Source organism: Dermacentor andersoni, chromosome 3 (genome assembly GCF_023375885.2).
Source record: "Dermacentor andersoni chromosome 3, qqDerAnde1_hic_scaffold, whole genome shotgun sequence".
NCBI classification, from domain to species: Eukaryota; Metazoa; Arthropoda; class Arachnida; order Ixodida; family Ixodidae; genus Dermacentor; species Dermacentor andersoni.
In genome coordinates this window covers 192,231,926-192,247,146 of record NC_092816.1, presented here as the reverse complement: position 1 = coordinate 192,247,146, position 15,221 = coordinate 192,231,926, and the positions used below count along the sequence as shown (strand labels likewise).

Genomic DNA, 15,221 nt, shown 5'->3' with positions numbered 1-15,221 from the left:
GGCGCCGCATCGTCCTCGAGCTTGGCGATTCCCTTCTACTCCAGACCTCTGGCTGGGAAGCCATCTCATCCCACATTTAGATAGCAGATGGGTTGACCGCTGGCCCTTTACCAAAAGGACCCCCCGTATCAGTGGCAGGAGGCCCGAGTCCTGACAATAGGAAACTTCCGATTGTCACCTTACGGTACTACTCCCAAACCCGAAGGCTTGGTTTCGCTTCCGCGCCCTCTTAGGCACTTTACAGTATTGCCCGAGGCGCCCACTTGGAGGGGGGGCAAGGTTAGACACAGGCAATGCTTCCTTGACCTTGATCACCGGCTTGGATTACACAAGAGCACCACCTCTCGCAGCGAAGTCACCTGTGATTGTGTGGATCTCCTGTACCTTGGTGAGGCACCACACATGCAACCTAGTTCGATTTCACTCACGCAGCCTCCAATGAGCTGGATTACAGGGGCTCGCAAGGTCCCCCAGCTTTAGATGGCGAAGTTGTCCTGACACCTTGGATCTAGACGTACCTCGCCTCTCATCCCAAACCTACCTTTCGGATGGTTGTGTCGGCCTCCATGCTTTGATTACAAGGAGGCACAGCCTTCCCTGGCCTTAGGCACCACCTCTAGCATTGTGCTGGATTACAGAGGATTACAGAAGGATTACAAATTACAGAAGCTGGATTACAGAGGGTCGCCACACCCTCCAGCGTCAGCTGCCAAGACGCAAGTGTTCCTCCAGACTAGGCCACACGGTTTATGCAACACACCTTGATGCCCTATCCAATTGGTCGGGTGGAGATGCACCTGTGACTGAACCAACCGAACGAGCTCCGCTTGGATTACAAGACGACGCTGGACGTCCCGCTCATAGCATGGAAGTACCAGCCACAGACGCCAAGTTGAGTGGAAATAGCTATATTTTGGCTTTGATACGTCACTTGCAGGGAGGAAAGAAAAAACTGAGGAGAGGCCGTGACGTCAACTGTTGTGAAGTTTTTGCGAGGCCGGAAGTTGGCGTTAGTTTGTTTTTGTGAAGCTTCACGAAAACAAAGTTCTGTGGCAGCCACTGCACGGTGTCGTACAGTACATGCGTATGTATACCCGAAAGTGGCCATCCGAGAATATGGCACTTTTAACGCGACAGCGTTAAGGAGCTCGTGTCGCAGAAAAGCCGGTGTCGTCGGCGTTTGCCGTGAGCGAAAAATCCCGGAAGGCAATCCATAAATAAAAAACAACTTGCAAGGTGGGCTGGGTGGGAATCGAACCAGGGTCTCCGGAGTGTGAGACGGAGATGCTACCACTCAGCCACGAGTTCGATGGTTCAAAGCAGGACAAATGCGCCTCTAGTGAATACAGTGTTGCCTTAGAAACGTGCCATAGAAATTATACTGCGGTGTATATCGGTAATTATGAGCATGTAAATTACAGAAGTCACAGTTACATGAGTAGCGAAGTACGTTTCCGCTACATTTCTTCTGCGCACACGCAGAGCCATTTTGCGGCAAGCACAGAAGACCCCCTCCTCGCAATGTACGGCGCTGCCCCGACAGGTGGCGCGCCATTTGCCTCATGATCGCGTCCGCCTTCATGGCGCGTCGCGGCCCGGCTGTCCGAGCCGATCACGACGTTTGGCTTGCGTAGATCGTTTTGAGTGGGCGGTGCGAACGGGGTGTGATAACGCCATCGCGTTCCACTCTTGAAGGCGAAGCTGAAGCATCCTCCAATTTTTTTTAGTCACTCGTGGAATAAAGGCACTTGTTTTCTGGTGAATTGGGATTTTCTTGGTTCCCAATTATTCAGACCTTTAGGCCGTCCCCGTAGAGCCTGAATTATTGGTCGGCAACATACAGGTAACGTGAAATTTAATTTATGAAGGTGCTTTAATCATGCACACTATGCACAACTGCCAACCACTGTGGCCACGCGGGTAATGCACAGTTGGCAAACTTCGGTGCAAAATTGTCTTTTTAACAGGATGGTGCAGGAAAGCTTGTTTGGTGCGATTTGCCGCATTTGGTGCAGGAGTGGGAGCCCTGCTAAAGTTATCTGATAACTTCACCTAAGTGATGTGCCTAATCATTAAAAAATGCTAATTTTAGAGAATTCAGAAACTTTTTCTTTTTTTCTGTTTTCACAGAACAATGAATGGGGCTAGCTTATGGTACTGAACCTCACACGTGCACTGCAGACAGCACAATGGCAAAATAACCACAAGACAAAGAGCTCTTCTATCATAGTTAATGTACGCACCTTTAGATGACATTCTGCTGCAGTTAACGGATAACATAGAGAGGGAACATAAAAGAGAGTCGTAGACGTACTGCAATACGCGTTGCAGCTAACGCATTGCAATACCAGAGGCATCCTCACCTAGCAGTGTCCTCTAAGAAGATGCCCTCGCGCTCTAGGTGCATGAAGAGCTCTCCGCCACTCAGGTAGTCCAGGATCAGGTAGAGCTTGCCACCCGTTTGGAAGGCGTAGATGAGGTCCACTATGAATGGGTGCTGCACACATGACAAATAAGGCAACGTCATCAGCATTGGGCAAGGCAACTGGCACACTAAAAAAAGAATGTCACAGAGGCAGACATGTTCCCCATGCAAAGAGAGAGAAGCTGGCCAAGTGGACTAAACTGTGAAATGTAAGGCAATTTCGTTTCGACTATGTTGAGTGGCTGGGACAGCTGAATTGGGCGCGACAAATAAATTAAGCGGACACACACATTTCCTGCCATTTATGTCCCAGCGTATTATAAGGAGGTCGCGCGTGTTCTAATATGTTTTTCTTTATTTTTGGTTCAATTTGAATTAAACTTCACTGTCTCTATCAGTTTTTTGTGCTGATTTCAAATCTACAATTACTTTTCTGATAGCTACTCTGGTTGAGAAAGTATTAAACTCTGAAAATAAACTTAATGGGTACTTCTTACGGGGCTTTTAGCAATTTCGCCTTGTTAAACACGGAACGGGAAAAAAACTGTTGGTACAATCCGACAAAGAGGGTGGCTTCACTGTTCTTCCGAGCAATGTTTACAATACTAAGGTACCAGGTGCCATAAACTCTTCATTCCTCAAGCGAGACGATGTGTGCCTAGCCAAAGAAGGACGCACGCAGGTTGTGTGAAAGCCCTGGAGTAGATGCACTCCATCGGGACTTTGACAAAAGCAAAAAACCTTGGTTTACAAATGTTCTTCATGGTCAAATGTATAAAGATGACTGCCCATTCCAAGCTATCGTTTCCAAAAGCAGTTGCTGGCAAAAAATCGTTATCTTTTCTGCAGGCAAAATTGAAAGACCAGCGAATTGATGACCCATTTCTGATAACCAGTTCTAATGAAGTCAAAATTTTTAAGCAACAATGCCAAGGGCAGCTTCACTTCTCTGGACATAAAGAACTTATTCTATTCCATATCACGTACCGATTTCTTCCTGTGTGTGGGCAGCGCCATTGACACTCATGGTCTAGTGAAGTTCCATAATGAAACAGGCCTTGCTTCTGGGAAATTCTTAGAACTTCTGAACTTTTATTTTTCCTCAACATTCGCTTCTTGGCGTGATTAAAGCTTCGTACAAAAGACACGCGTCTGCATGGGTTCCTGCATCGCACCTTGTTTAAATGACTTGTTTATGGCCCATCAAGATAGGAAAGTGTGCTCTCGATTGGAAGGACTAGGAGTAGCAAGGATATTCCAGTATGTTGACTACTTGGTTTTATTAGACTGACAAATGCTGCTGTTTGCTCTGTTTTTGATGAATGCCTCAGGCCACTTCTTGTAACGACTGAAGTGCTTGTTAACGGAACTATCACGTTCTTGAATCCCACCCTCATATTTGCTAGTAAATACGCGTACAGTGCAGTCCACTTATAACGATATCGAGAAAGACGAAAAATATGATCGTTATAACCGATGATCGCTATATCTGGACTGCAGTTACCAAAAAAAAAAAAAATTTTTAAACACGTTTGCGCTCTTTACCTTTGCAGCTCTGAACTCGAATTCGCTACTTGCTCTAAAGAATAGATGATGTATACAGTAGGCCGTGAAAAACAAACTTTATTTCTAGCGCCAATGACCGTGTCAAGGATTAGGCGCGCCGAAATAGTCCGAAATCTGCACTTGCTTTTGCGGCAGCTTCAGCTTCACAACCGCGGAGTGCATGGATTCCAGCTGCTGCGCGAACACTGGCGGCAATCCTTTAGCATGCATAAAATCAATTAAGGAGTCGATCGACGACAGTGCACTTTGCGTGGACATCGTGGTCGGGGTCAAGGAGCCACTGTCGATCTCGTTGTCACTGTCGCTGATGCCATCGCCACCGTCGCACAACTTTGCGTCTGTCGAGACAGCACATCTTTGGCGATCGCCTCGTCGGTGACCTCATCGCAGAACGAGGCAGCACTGTCTGCAGTCAAAAACTCCTCCTTCGACACACCACCTGTGTCACCAGTAGGAACGAGCTCCCAGAGCTCGGTTATGTCAGCGAATTCCACCGGGTCGGTCTCAGCGGGTTGGGGAAGTTCGTCCTTACGCACAAAGCCCGCCTTCTTGAAGCAATTGGTGATGAATCACTGGTAAAGCGCCTCTTCAACATCGGCGTACAAAGGGTCTCTAACCCCTTTTCCGCTGATCGGAATGGCTGCTGATAGCTCCTGCCTTCACAATCGCGGTGCTCCCGGTTTTCAAGATGGTTGATATCGTTAACTGAACGAGCTCATACTTCTTCACGAGGGCGCTCACCTTGAAGCCGCATCGAGAGTCCTGCAAAATATCAATCTTCGTGTCAAGCGACACAGCTTTGCGCTTTGTCGGCGCCATCTTCGAACTGGGTTGAACCGTTTGTTGCACGCTGCTTCGGTGGCGTCAGCCTGCTATTGCGAGAGAGACGCGGGACGGGCGCCACCGCGCCGCTTTGCTTGTCGCTTCTTTTTTTCTTTCTCTCTCTATCGGAGCGACTGTGGCCGATGCGCATGAAGCAGCTAGCGCCATCTTGTGGCGCGCTGCGCCAACGTTGGCTGCGCCTACTCGTGCGCGGGCGGGGCGAGACGCGCTGCGCGGTAATGGCGGCAGATACGAACTTACGGAGGTAAACATCGCCTCGTCTCGACATCGTTCGTTTCAGGGAACTAAGCAACGCAAACGTTACGATTATTTGGCACGGAAAACGCCGTCCAGACTGCAAAATTTTGATCGTTATATCTGATATGCGGTGAATAACCTATCGTTATAAATGGTTTTTTCCCCCATAGACCTAATGCATAAAATGACACTCTCATGTCGGCCCATCGTTATAACCGATATATCGTTATATGTGGTATCGTTATAAGTGGACTGCACTGTATTGCTATTAAAGGCAGAGAGGCAAAAACCCCTTCCTTACATACCCGTCAGCTCATTCAAAGCTGGTCAAGCGAGGTATCAATTTCTGCTTCAAAAATGCCCTTCTGATGTCCTGCCTGCACAGAAGTTTTGAGTACCAAGTCTAGCATCTGTTAGACGCCAGTTACACATTCCATGCATTGTCAGCTGTTGCAGGCACCATTCTAAAGAAAAGCAAGAACGAAATTCGCAATGCCACTAACCAGGCAACGAAAAAAAAAAAGTAATTGTCTTGCCCTACCTACACAAGATTAGTCACAGCCTGAAAAAGATTGGGAAATGTGTCGGTGTAGACATCTCGTTCGCTGCCTCTTTGAGGTTGTGTAGTTTATGCACGAGGGTAAACGTGGATACGCGCAAGCCATTTGGGTGTGAAAGACGCACTGCGAACTTTTTGTGTCGTGTGTTGAAGGGGTGGTTTACAGCATCCCTTTGGACTGTGGCAAAGATACAGTGTACTAGAAGGAAGCAGTGGGATTAATCAGTCGCTCCTTTGACGCTGTTAGCGTTGCATTCAAGAGGTAGACATCTTCACTTCACAGATAACTTCAATGGAAGCTTTGCTTGCAGAGTGACCCTAACAGAAGCTTTAATTTTCCTTGTGCTGCTGTTGATTTCAGTTCAAAGCAGTTTACACTTATTTGTTTTTAATTTCATCACACTTGAGATCCTTTACATATCCTTAGCGAGCACTATATTTGTTTAGGTCACAAGATATTTGACACAACAATACCTTGTGGAAAAGGACAACGCCAATCCTTCGGTGAGTTACTGCCTATCCTAACTGCTAGACAAAGAAAACTATTTAAAAACTCATTTAACAAACTTGGGCTATCGGTAACCTCGACAACCATTCTTTCTTTTGGTTCGACTTCACTGGAATTCAGCCCCAGGAATGCTTTTCTTGCACTTTACAATTTTATTAGAGAGACAAAAAGAGTACCTTGCTGAATTTCTAGAATTATCAATTATTTCTATTATTTCATTTTTTCATGTTAAGTTATTTTACTAAATATCTTCATATTTTTATTAAACTTCTAAATCACATGTCTAAAGTTCCACATTCTACTATTCAAATCTAGTTTTGTTTTAATTCTAGACATACGGGAAACTGCCTGCTTCTTGGCCAATCCCTCATAGTGAGTATACACAAGTGTTTGGGAGACAAGACCAGATTTTTAAAGCAAATGAGTCATTGCCGATGGATTTTACTTATCCGGAAGGGGCCTTAAAATTTTCCAATTTATCAGGCAATTCTAAAAAATTTATTCGAAAAACAATATTGTTGAATGATAGGGACGGTGACCAAATACACGGTTTCATGTCCTGTCGACCTAACCAAAATGATTTTGTATCAAGATTATGTCAGGTAGTCCACCAGTGAGTTGTTAGTCAGAAAACATTGCACATGTACTTCCTAGCCGAGCTAAAAAAAATGCAGGTACGCTAGCTAGACGGGGAGTGGGGGGGGGAGGCTTAGCCTCTTTTACTGACTTTATTCCACCCTAATCCTCCTTAATGCACCTTAATCCACCCTAATCCAGCTTCATTCACTTTAATGCACCCTAGTACACCATTATCTCCCTTAATGCATCTTAATCCACCGTAATCTGTCTTGATCGACCGTAATCCACCCTAACCCCCTTAATTCACCCTAATCCTTCTTCATTCACTTTAATCCTTCTAATCCATCATAATCCTCCCTAGTGCACCTTAATCCACTTTAATTCACCCTAATCCACCTTCATCGATTTAAATAAACCTTAATACACCTTATTCCTCCTTAATACACCTTAATTCATCTTAAACCAATCACTTATGAATCATTACTTTGCTAATCAGTAATCATCTCTTATACATGGCTGCATATGCTTTAGTTCGCTTCCGGCCTTCCTTCGGTCACGTGATATCTGTACCTCACAATGCAACCTTGAAACAGAGATCTCAGGCTTTCGCTTAATAAGCCACACACAGAGGGATGTGCCACAAGCAATACATCAGACGCACGAAGCAAAGCATCTCATCATGTGGCAGAAAAATTGTCTGGAGTATAGAACTCGCCTCAAAGCTCCTTTTACATCAGTATACCCCGCTTATACGGCTTTAAGAAAATACCAACCTCCTCATAAACGTTGCCTTCAGCATTATCGATGCTGTTATCAGCATTTCTCAAAATTTTCAACACCAATGGGGCACGCAACTAGCCCAAAATAACACGCCTCCATAGAATGCTGCGACCTGTCCACGGGAGCCCAGGAGAAAAAGCGCGCCGTGTGCAGCCGGCGGGCGAGGAGAATCGAGGAGAAAAGCGCCGCGAGGAGGAGAGTGTTGCTACTTTCAAATTATCAAGGGGCTTTACCACATCAAGGCCCACTCAAGAGGCCGCGTTTCTGCCGGAAAGCTCGCCTTCGTGCATAGCATTCACAGTCAGCGCTTCCTAGTAAACATTACGGTTACATAAGCTGCAGTTGCCAAGAAGCGTGAGAAGCAGTCGGAGATTTTTTAATACTACACGTTCCACTCTTACACGCGAAGTTTAGGCATCCTCCAAATTTTTCTTAAGATCCTCGATACAGTAAGAACCCGCGTATAATACGAGGTTTTTTTCCTATTATTAGCATCCCAAATTTTCGCCTCATACTATATATGGATCCAAACGAAAATTTCAGTCAGAAATTTGGGCTAGCAGTTTTGGTTTCGTTATTGCTGCTTGGCTATGGCTTGGCTTCGTTATTGCTGCATGGCTACGGCTTGGTTTCGTTATTGCTGTGTGAATACAGCATCCTTTCTTTGTTGTTGAGTGCACACCTTGGCAGCACACGTGCATTGTGAAGTGCATCTTTTTTATTCCGCATTGAAGGACCAAGAAAACAGTACTCCGCTGCTTTCAAGAGAAAGGTTATTTTAGCCGTACAGGACATCGGCAACAGTGCAGCCGGGAGGCAGTTTGGCACCAACGAGGGAAGCATTCGCGGATGGAGTCAACAGAAGGAAGTTCTTTTTGCGTGCAGTGGAACGCGAAGAAGCTTTTTGCGGCTTGAAGAGTGGGACATTCCTGGAAATCGAACTCGCCCTGACGTAGTTTGTACACCTACAGCGAGCCGCGCATCTAGATGTGAGTGGAGCAGGCAAACGCTAAGGAGCTTGCAAAAGAAAAAGGGCTACCGAGCTCCGCCTTCAAAGCGAGCAAGCACTGGATTTATCGCTACATGTGCCGTGCTATTTTCCTTACGGCTCCGAACTTCAATTTCGCAAAAGCTGCCCAAATCGTTCGGAGAGCTGCTTGTGACTTTGCAGCGCCATGTTATTTCGATGCGCAAGTCCAAGAAGTTCCAGCTAGGCCAAATCGGCAATGCTGACCAAGCGCCGGTTTATCTGGACATGTCATTGCCTCTCACCGTGCACGAAAAGGGATCTAAACAAGTTTATGTCCGGTTCATTGGCAACGAGAAACACTAGTTACCGTCACGTCGTGCACGGCAGACGGATGCAAGCTTCCGTCCTATGTCGTCTTCAAGCGAAAGACAGTGCCTAAAGGTGAGGAGCTGCCAAAAAATGTGGTCAAGAGATGCCATGAGAAAGGCTGGATGAACAAGAATCTTGTGCTCAACTGGATAAAGTCCGTCTGGTGTAGGCGGCCCGGCACACTGTTGTCGTTCCCGTCTATCCTCGTGCTGGATGCATTTCGTTGCCATGTGGCCGACTCAGTGAAGAGGCTGTTGCGCAAATCCGGCACTGAACTTGTCGTTATCTCGGGTGGGATGACGTCTCAGCTGCAGCCTTTAGATGTTTGTGTGAACAAGCTGTTCAAGGATGCGGTCAAGTGGTGTTAGGCAGATTGGATGCGCTCAGGTGAGCCTGCAGTGATGCCGACCGGGCGGCTGAAGCGGGCTTTGCCAGCAGCGCTATGCAAGTGGATTGTGGATGCATGGACCAGTATACTAGAGGACCTTGTGGATCGTGCATTCAAGCACCTTGAATGTGCTCGATGGCACAGAGGATGAGTACCTCTGGGAAGATATGTCTGACGAAGAACTATCCGAAGAGAACGCAGCTAAGGAAGACAGTGATTGAAGTGCAGAGTGCAATATAAATAAATGTTTTCCTCGAGTTTTCCTAAATCATATTATATGCAGATAAAACTTTTTTTTTTTTCTATTTCGTGTCCCAAAAATTTCACCTCATACTATACACAGGTTCGTATTATACATGGGGTTTTACAGTAAATCAACATTCGTTTGATTCGGACATATTTTTCAGTCTCGTGAAATCTGTATTAACGAGGTTTTACTGCATAAGAGACTCTACTGGGGTGCTTCAGCATGGTATAACCACAAAGAGCAGCCTACTTGACACACCCACCTTGACTACTTCCAGAATGTTCCGTTCAGCTTTTGTGTGTGCAGTGTCCTTCTGGTTCCGGACAATGGTGGCCTGAAAGGAAAGCCAGCATGCATTCCGTTAGTCAGCAGGACAGAGCAGCACATACTGCGTGCAACGTGTCCTACACAGCTGCAGCACAGGATGCTAGCAACTACAGTTGTACCTCATTATAACGAAGTCACATCCGACATGGAAATGCCTTCATCATTGTCCAATACTCGGTATGTAACAATACATTCATTAGATGCTATTATGGGTGAGAAATCTTAATATGTGAAGCAGCACACGACACAAAGAAGCAGAATAAACAAGCAGTACAAAAAATATTTTAGACGTAGTTATGTGTAATGTGTTAAATATTCATGCTTATTATTTTAAATAGGCTTGACTATTTTCCTTCCAAAGAAGCCAGTTCGAATGAAGTATTTGGTGTTGGCACACCTGGCCCGCAAGTAACACGTCCAGGACTATTGTTCTGTAAAGAGGTTGCAAATGGCAGCCAAGGTTTCAGCAGTGAGAACAAGCGTAATAAAGGCCTTTTCTCAAACATTGTGCCAGGCTACACTGTGCTGCGATTATTGAAAGCCATGCTGCAAAAGACTGTGACCACATGTGCAAGTGCCTTTGCAATTTGAATACGAGCAACTTACTACAACAAAGATCTACCACATAAACCTTGCAAGTGCAGACAAATCACTGGAGCGATCTAATAAGAACATCATAAAGTGGTAGTCAGTCACAGAAGTTGTTTCGAGTGACACTCGCACTTCACGTGAGGGAGAACGTCAATGAAGCACATTCAGGGATGAGGAAGAGGTTCCATGAATGACAAATGTGGCTCACGCGGACCACTGGAGAAATACTTCCAATGCCTGTGGCATTACTGACATCTATCTGTGCAGTGCAGGCAATCCACATTTCCTGTAAAGCCTGCCTTCACTGTGAGAACTCGGCGACCATTGTAAGCTGCAACTACAATGAAATCTTGTTACTACAGACTTTATAGTACGAAAAAAAAAATTCAGATTATCGAAAATTTTGGAAATCCCCAGTCCATTGGGGATTTTAAAGCCCATTGTTCTGATGTCAAGGTATTTCAGTACTATGAATTTCTAAACAACGAATATTGCAAAATGACGAGCAGGAATCCATGCTTTCCCCATTTTAGTAGCACCTTAAAATAACAAATTCGTAAGCTGAATTATCGCCCACATTTGTGGCTTACAGAAGCCGTGAAAAATTAAGCACCAGCAGCAGCAGGTGGCTGCAATTACAAATCTGTACCAGCCCTACTGCCATCGCCTACAGTAACGGCGGCCTGCAGAAATACTAGAAACTACACAAATCGGCACCGATGGCACTGCAAAGACGGCGAGATCCACCCTTTGTTATGTTCACAATTACGACAGTATTGAAGGATTGCGGAAAAAGATAGCTGCGGAAAGATGGGCTCGCCTTTTTAAAGATCCACCTAAACCCGAGATCGATCAGCAAATTGGCAAAGGATACAAGGAAAGCGATAACATTTATAGACGACTGGCAGTTTTGCTAAGATTTGGTGACAAGGAGAAGTGGCACAGCATGTACGACGCGCAATGCTATAAGAGCCTAATCGTTCACTGCATCGTTAATTTACTACCGCGCTCTAGCATGGAACACGATGGTGTTAGTGACCAAATGCCAGGTAGATGCCAAGCAGACGCTGTGGCACAGGTGAACATTTGTAACGGCATTTATCTGTACTACTTGCTAAGTAGGCTGCAAGGCAACTACAGGGAAAGCATACAGTTGAAGCGAAGCCTCGCTGTTGCATGCATGTAAACGCAGCTTATGGTTACAGCATCAGACCATTTTTTGCATCACTCCACCAATCATGGAGCAGGTACCAACAGGATGGCAAACAGATGCTAAGCGCATGGTGCGGCGCAGATGAGCACATCTCTAGGGGAATTCGACCTTTGTACTGGGCGAGAATTTATGTAGCTTCCACAGTGTTGCGAGGAACTACTGAGATAGAGTACAAGATAGACAGAGCAATGAAGTTGGTTCTACTAAATTTCTGGAATCGCAAAGAAGTCATTGATAACCTGTTTAGCGAAAATCTGAGGAAATGTTTTACAGTGAATCTGTTTATGGACAGAGTTCCATGCATTTTTCGTGTCCATCAACAAATCTGTGCGAGAAAAAAATTATCATCATCAGTAATGGCTCGTGCCACTGCTTGCATGTTCGTCGTCGTCTTCTTACACAGCGGGCTCCAGCGCCACACACCATGCCAGCGTCTCCCACAGTGACCCTCCCTCTGCGAAGGCGCTGACGGCACTAGCCCACTACCAATCGGTGCGGTGATTTAGGTCTCAAATTCCTTACCTCAATGTATCGTGAAATGAGAACACAGATGTACACAACGAATGTATAACACGAATGAATGCGGATGTATGAAAATAAATATGTGTGCGTACCTTTCGTCACAATGACCACCGATCAAGGCAATAAATTTGTTCGTATTTTTGTTCAAAATTTTTTGTCACTTCTTTGTCATGTGCTACACAGCTTTGCTGGTCATCCACCTTCACAGAGTGGAATAGCTCATAATTTTTTTCAGAAGCTTTCACAAAAAAGTAAAGAAAACTCCCAACATCTAGAACTAAATGAGATAATGAAAACTATACCTCATGTTCAATACAGTAAAACCTCGTTAAACCGTACCCGCTTAAACAGTAGTTTCGTTTTAAAAGTAGTAAAGTCAAATCCCCGACTCAGCAGGCATTGAACATAATGTGTTTTGTATCCACACAAACCGTACCAGCTTATTGCGCACACATCGGTTAAAACATAGCGTTTCCACTTTTTGTCACGTAAACACAGCGGTGCGTCGTCTCCATTGGGCGGCCCGGCAGAACAACAAGCCTCAGAAATCGGAACAATGGCCTCCAAGCGCCCTGTGCGTTTGCACGTGAAGCCTTATCATCATCAACATCATTTCAGCGCTGTGCCAGAGAGCATTGTGGTGTCGTGCAAGCAAGGACTCGTGTCATGCTGAAGCTCGGATAAAAAAGACGCCGGGTGCTAAGCATATAAGAAAAATTCCGTGCTATCGAACGTGACACGAAGTCGGCGCTGGCACGGGACAGGGATCTGCTGTACTGACTATGGTGTGTGGCATTTGGAATGCGAAGAAGTTGTTCGGCAGCGCTGCTGCGACTGCGAAGAGATGTCGGCTACGAGATTCGACTTTTCGCCATCGTTGCCTCTGTTGCTGCCAAAGTGTCGACTAGCAACAGTGATGAGGACGACACGGAAAGTGACAGCACGGGCGATTCAGGCCCGACAGTGGCAGAAGCTGCGCGTTACGTCAGCCTCATGAATGCAAATGTTGTGACGAGAAAAACACCCGGCAATGAAAAAGGAGCCCTGGGACTTCTGCAGCACTATTACGTGCATGCACGGAGAATACGTAACGCCAACGAGGAATCTGCCGTGCGAGTGTTTGCCGAGAAGAGGGGGCTGGCTGAAAAGCTGGCATGCAGCTTCAGCAAGTTTGAGGCCGCTGTCGTCGCGCTAGGCCGCTGCGGCATCAAACGAAAATAACACTTCTGTCGTGCGAAGTGAATAAATACTGCATGTTTTTTTCCCCTTTCATCGCACTCATTCTCTCTGAGTTAAGTGTCCCATTTTCAACAGGTATGTGGCTGATCTCATGCTATTTTGATTAAACAGTACTACCGTTTAGTACGTACTTTTTCTGAGCTCCGGCCAACTATGGTTTAACGAGGTTTCACTGTATAAGCACATAAAATTACACTTATCAAAAATATTTCAGCATCATAAATCTGGACAACCTCTGCATTCTAAGTCAGTTTAAAACCCATGTTCCATTTTAATGTAAACCTTTTGTGCGTGAGTATGTGCAGTTGATTGAATAAATGTGGTTACTCTATGACATCGACGATCATGGGCAACATGGCTTTTCTAGATGGCCTGCTTGCCAACCACTATTTTGGTTCTCATTTGATAAACTTATCAAAAGACTCATCCTGCAAATTTAGAGGGGCGCCACACACATCCTTTCAAATGCCAAAACCACGCTAAACAAGTCGGTGTCCATATGAATGCTCCCCACTACACATGTATGCGTGGTACCATTTGATGGCAGCTGCTGGCACCCCATGTGGTCCCTGCCAAAATTTAGCATCTCGACAAAACCTATACTGTCAACGACCAATTTTCGGACATGCCCAATAATTCGGACACCTGTGTGGCACCGCCACATACCCCATAGAGTCAATGTATAAGAACGTCTGAAATTTCTGACGCAGGAACCCTTTGCAGTCCGATTTTCCGGACTTTATGTCATGACCACAGGTCTAAAACAGCATTATTGAAGGTACCACTGCTGCCATTTGGTTATCTTGGTGTCTGCCGCCATTTGGTTATCTCGCTGTCTCGAACAGGCGCTCTTGCATGCACACCCACTGGCAGCCATTGCCACCACTGCAACAATGCTAGGCCTACCTCCTTTGACATTCTCTACCAAGCTTTTTGCTATTTGGTGGAGTGTTTTTAATCGAAAAACTGCGCTGCTATTATCAATGGCCTTGACTCCGCCTTTGTAATCCTCGCCAATGTCTTCGAAGCTCAGAAAGTATGATGCGTTCCATAATGCCGGTTCCCGAAAGGCAGCTTCGCCTCAATATAGTAGTGTTATCACGGGACACGGCATGTCTTCTTTAATTAGGTATACATGCATGTACTCGCCATCTCCTATCACAGTATGAGTACTGATATACCTCGTAAGTACACTGGCAGGCCTTCAGAGCTATATAGAATGTTCCTGCGGTGATTTGAGCCATCGGAGAAAGGCATGCATTCATTTTTTGGGGGGGACTGCCAGATTTTTCTTATGTTTTTCACGGCCCCTAGGGAGTCCAAAAAATTGCATGTTGACTGTACTGAATGCATCGGTGGTTTTGTTCCTGTAATTATTTTATTCCAGGATTTCATTTGTGAAATGCTTATTGAGAGGATGCTGATTACCAGAGCTATACTGTACTGGAAATCTGTGAAGTTACCTTTACTGCTGCAACATAGATACCCTGACATAACCAAATTTTGCTCCAATTGTGCTAATTTGTGGACCATGTGCCGGATGTTAAGTGCTGCCCAATGAGTGTGTGACACGTTTTATTCTTGTTGTTACCCACCCCCCTTCTACATTTCTTTCTCTCCCTCTTAATATCTCTCCTGTGCTTCATTCACTATTCTTTTTTTATGTATGCCTTTCTCTTCTAGAGATTGCAGGGTCTGTGCCCCTCCTGGTGGCAGTTGCAAGCTAGCGCTCTTCCTCTCTGATTGTTTTGTATGTGCGCAATCCAAATAAATAATAACTAAGGCCCTGATTTCATGAAATCTCCAGCAAGTATGACTTCATTATACTGAGGTGCAACTCTATACGCTATAATCATGT

General features: G+C 45.6%; 1 protein-coding gene across 3 annotated transcripts in view; it reads right to left on the bottom strand.

Annotated features, from left to right (window-relative positions):
* The window catches only part of LOC126524406 (ribosomal protein S6 kinase beta-1-like), a 124,631-nt gene that overhangs the window by 77,875 nt on the left and 31,535 nt on the right, over positions 1–15,221 (bottom strand). For all 3 annotated transcript variants that reach the window (XM_050172730.2, XM_055067292.1, XM_055067293.2), the window contains exons 5-6: positions 9,734–9,805; positions 2,364–2,497 (exon numbers count right to left, since the gene is read on the bottom strand). In XM_050172730.2, coding sequence (XP_050028687.1) covers positions 2,364–2,497; positions 9,734–9,805 — 206 coding nt within the window. The remainder of the gene's footprint in view (positions 1–2,363; positions 2,498–9,733; positions 9,806–15,221) is intronic.